General features: G+C 36.6%; 1 protein-coding gene across 1 annotated transcript; it reads right to left on the bottom strand.

Moving 5' to 3' along the window:
- Positions 1-566: 566 nt before the first annotated feature.
- On the bottom strand, positions 567-3,101 carry LOC149249209 (uncharacterized). The gene is made up of 5 exons (XM_089452322.1): positions 2,942-3,101; positions 1,953-2,082; positions 1,352-1,818; positions 1,165-1,296; positions 567-1,093 (listed from the first exon to the last, which is right to left on the bottom strand). Exons 1-5 carry the CDS (start codon positions 3,099-3,101, stop codon positions 567-569), a joined length of 1,416 nt encoding a protein of 471 aa, XP_089308448.1.
- Positions 3,102-4,896: the final 1,795 nt, after the last annotated feature.

The raw sequence follows: 4,896 nt of genomic DNA, 5'->3' as shown, positions 1-4,896 counted from the left end.
AATTACTGTGCGTTTTAGCCATCCGAATCTGTCCTTGAAATTTTCGGCAAGTGTCCGCCTTAACGATGATTGAAAAATTACAAATATTATAATAATTAAAAAATATAATATATTATCAGCATAAAACATATAAAAATAAAATAAGGCAAATGTTCAGAAGTTGCCGAAGCTTGAAAGTTCATTTAATGAGTTGAATCATAGGATGGGTCATATATTCGATTCAAATCAAACACATGGGATTTTTCTTTTAATTATTTAGCATTAAAATTTATTTTTGTAAAACTTTGTTCTATTTATATTCAAAATTTAGGTATACATTGTCATTTACAAAACTTTGTTCCATTTATTATTCAAACTTTAGGTTATACCGACATTGTCATGCTGTCGAAATGTACCAAAGGATGGTGACATTAACGCATGACATCTACCTTCTTGTAAAAACATATGAAAGTGACCATTCAATTGGATGACAATATTGGATTTGGTGGGACTAGGAAAATTACATTCCTATAATTCACAGTCAATTGAAATGGATGGGAGGGACGCACAAGCATTGCATTTCCTGGTTAGGTAAAACAGAATTGATCGAGATCAGAGGAAGTGGTGATATTAGAACGGATATTGTACATATGGTCCTCCTGTGCCAAAACGTTAACATGACCTGCCTCATCTTGACACCTCGAACCGAAAGTTCCACATTCTCCTGCACTGGCTTCTTCATTTGGAATTGGGAAGAAACCCAGTTGATCACCAACCTGAATTCCTTCATAACTCTTCTGCTTATGAATATTTATATATGTTTTGGCCCTCAAATATTCTTCGTCATATCCCAAATACACATCATCCTTCCAATCAAACAGACGGTGAGGTTGAATGTTTAAGTAATGATCAACGTCTTCCGGCATAATATCCGGTGTACGAAATTGTGCGCGGGAATTATTTGGCAGGCATGACTGTTGTTGAGTCTTGTCATGCAGCTGGCTCACGTAATCTTCCACCATATGACCTGTATAAGCTCCTTGATAAACATCTGTAAATTCGTTGGCATTTGAATGAGATTGACTAGCGCCCCATGCGTTTATGCCAGAGGATGCTGTGAAAGACGAATAATCGATCATTAGCTTATTTTCATTAATCATTATCTGGCAGAGTTTAGAATGTTACTTTTCGATGAGTCGGCCATATGAACAAGAGCAGGGCTAGCGGTGGTACAGCCATAAGCGTTTATGGTAGAACCAGACGCTTCATGAGGTGGCAACGTAGTCCACGAGGCTATTAACTGATCACCTCTTGATACTTTTTCAGTATTACAAGTTTGATCATAGACTTGCAGACTCGGAGATGTAAAAACCTGATTGATGTGAGTAGAAGTAAGCAAAAGCTGACAAATAAGAAATTAGCTGATTGTTAATTGGGTTTCGATCAATTGGAAACACAATATTTTGCTGCCGTACCTGTTCATTTTTTAAATCCAATACGTCCTGAACACATGAGTGCTGATTTTCTTTAGTGGCCAATACATTAAAGATGTTATAAAATGACTGTAGATACAGTTCAGACATGACATCCAACGGCTTGGCAGAGTGAAGCGACGTATAAGCATCATGAGAATTGGCAGACGCTGAGTTGGTATTGCAGGTATCGCCTGATTCTGAAGGCACATTATATTCTGTGCAAATTTTGCCGTTGGACTCAGTGGAGGAGGAAAGAGGTATCATAGAGTGTTTGGGGTTGACTTTCTTCTTGATGTAAGAGTTCCAATAATTCTTGATCTCATTGTCCGTACGTCCAGGCAAATGGGCAGCAATTTGAGACCACCTGCATCGTCAATGCCATTCATTCGCCATGTTAAAGAACCGAAGAGCAGAGGCTGATGTGAAGGACTAAACTATACCAACATGCAAGGAATAGAGAGCACAATTAGGGGTGTGGGAAAAGATAACAATGTAAACCTGTTACCCAGAATGGACTGTAGGTGTATGATCAATTTCTCTTCTAAGGGTGAAATGGCAGTGTGTTTAAGGCCAGGCCGTAAGTAGTTGATCCATCTTAGCCTACAGCTCTTTCCGCATCTTTGCAGACCTGTATACACATTCAGGGCTATATTATAAAGTACTTTATGCCACACCAGTGGGTGGTAACGATGTATATTCCTTTTACCACAGACTTTATATATCGAAAGTTTAAATCTAAATGGGCATAAATATTCCTTTTACCACAGACTTTATATATCGAAAGTTTAAATCTAAATGGGCATAAATAAAAATATGTGTGCAATTCTCACTAGATGAACTTTGATAAAAAATAAATTAGAGGGCGAGCTTGATATTTAATTTTTGGAGTAATTAATTGGATTAGGTCATAAATTAGTTTATCAGGCAAATGAAAATATTAATATATATAATTCAGCACAACTATCAATTTTTTCAATTTACTGTATTAATTTACACACTTTAACATTACTGGATCTTATTCACTTATTCGGAATACAATGAATTTATGCTTTACTAATATTTGTACAATATAAGTGGGCCTAATAATTATGAGCATGCATTTTTTTTAGAATATCATAGGTTTAAAATCAGAGGGATAGAATATGTATGCTTTTTTGGACTTAACAGTGAAATCGCTGCACAGAAATAAATCCCTTGTTTTACAAACATCCCTTATCTTACCAACAAAAAATCTCATACACCAATTTAATGTATAGCTTAACTGTAACCTCAATATCAAATAATAATAATAATGTATTAATTATACTACCAAATAACCTAAATATCTATATCTATATTGCTTCTCACGGTCTGCATAGGTATAAATAAGGCACACCGGCGCAAATGCGCCTAGATTGCAGCATTGAAATGCTACGCTGAATCACATAAAGTAAAACAGAGCTGAGCGAAATTGAAATTAAAGAGCGGGAGGGAACATAAGGAACTACCAGCTTGCTTGGCCACATAGCTCCAGGAGCAGCCAGCAATGTTGTTCTTTATCATATAATTGTTGAGTTTCTCGTCTTCCTCGGGTGACCATACACCTTTCTTAAACATTGGCGTGGAGGAAAACGAGGCGCTCTGTCTTTGCCCTTTTGCGCACCTCATTTTTACCTCCGCCTACCAAATCGCTCTTCTCTGCGGATTCTAATTGTGTGCTCTCACACCACACCTCGGCTTCGGAATCGTCTCGTCACATATATTTAAACACAAACCCTGCTTAGACACAAAGCCAGCTTAAAGATGGAGCCCATCATCATCCAATTTTGAATCATTGGCACATGGATTACCTAATACCCTTTTGATTTGACTCCCTATGATTGTTGTCTTTTTAATTGAACGTATTATAATATTAAGAGGGACTTAGTTACGCAAGGCATTTTACTCCTTCCTTCGGATGACAGGATCCCCATACCCATAATATTCTGTAAACTCCCACTGACGAGGTCAATAAAATAACAGTGTCCAGCTTGCTTGGCCTCAAATATCACCGCAGGCGTACAGTTGTTGAACGTTCATTCAATGAGTTGCAGTTGTCCGTGTTACTTGGAGACTACTGTAGTTGGAAATGCGCTCCACATTAAGAAAACCGTAACCAGATATTACCCGCCCAATGTTTTCAACTATACCATACAATCGTGCAAAGGCAAGTGATATAAAGTGACTTTTTAGCAGATGGAAAGCGAAACAAACTTTGAGATGGATGCAAAAAGTAACACACATGTGCAAAGTTGAAAACCAACTATTGGAATTGCGTACGGTTCTATTTTTTGTTTGACCCAATCAGGTGCGTCCTTGAGATTTATAATGACTCATTTGTGACGATTGCTTTTACGCAATGAAAAATATTGAATCATAGACCTATAAATTAGGATAATCATTTAAACTCCCAATCAATTCGTACATCAATGAACACAAATTAATATAATCGTACACCAGTTGACCAGCTAATGAGAGCGTAATGGAAGGCTTATTATTACGGCTGAAAATAACGGGCTTTCAGAGGAGGGTGAGGGTTGTATATGGAATTGGATTTTGGCAAGTTATTTATGTAATCGGTTGTATAGGTTGATGGTTCGATTTTGAGAAGTCATTTATCCAATAGTGAACATATACAGCCTTACACATTTATTGCCCACTGGGGAGCAAGTTATTTGTTACTATTACCACGGCCTCCCCGGTATATAGAGTACTAGGTATATAGAGTTCTATGCGTAGTCACACTACGTTGACAGGATATAAATATCGCCAAGTTTGCTCTCCGTAGGTAGTCACAGAGACACAACGTTGACAGGCTATAAATCACAAACTTCGGTGAATGTAACATACCCCAACCAATTTTTTTTAAACTTAATTTACTTATACTATTTACCATTCACAACTATTCGTAGAGAAAAATATTTGTCTATGATACGCACGTCATAGTAGTTGTCAACGTCGTGAAATATTTATTTTAACAACCATGTACTAATGGTTTGGCACTTCGGCATTAATGTTAGACTAGGGTTATTCTTGTTGTTTTACTTTAGAATCAATTTATAATTTTTCTATGGTAAATTGCGATATTTTTTTTGATATCCGTTCATGGTATATGTTTATTTTTAATTTTTTTTTAGGAAAATAAGAAATAAGGTTTTTAGAGAGTCTATTAAAATCTATAAAAGGGGATAGGAGTATGATATTGGGATCATTTTTATTTGTCCAGCTTATTGTGTGTTTTGTTTAGCTTATTGTGTGTTGTGTGGCCACTTATACTTGATCCCCAAAGGAAAACCCCACAATGCATTTCTGTGGTGGATCCATCTAAGATTCATGATTGAACTTTAGTGTCTTAGATTACTTTTTTTAATGAGCATTAGTGCATGCCATTTACACTGGTGAAGTCCTGCATGCCATTTGCAAC

Source organism: Pinus tabuliformis, chromosome 7 (genome assembly GCF_031772625.1).
Source record: "Pinus tabuliformis cultivar Carrire ecotype Pingquan chromosome 7, CPIR1, whole genome shotgun sequence".
In the NCBI taxonomy this organism is placed as follows: Eukaryota; Viridiplantae; Streptophyta; class Pinopsida; order Pinales; family Pinaceae; genus Pinus; species Pinus tabuliformis.
Note: the sequence above shows the minus strand (reverse complement) of the source record. Positions and strands in the feature narration are given on the sequence as shown.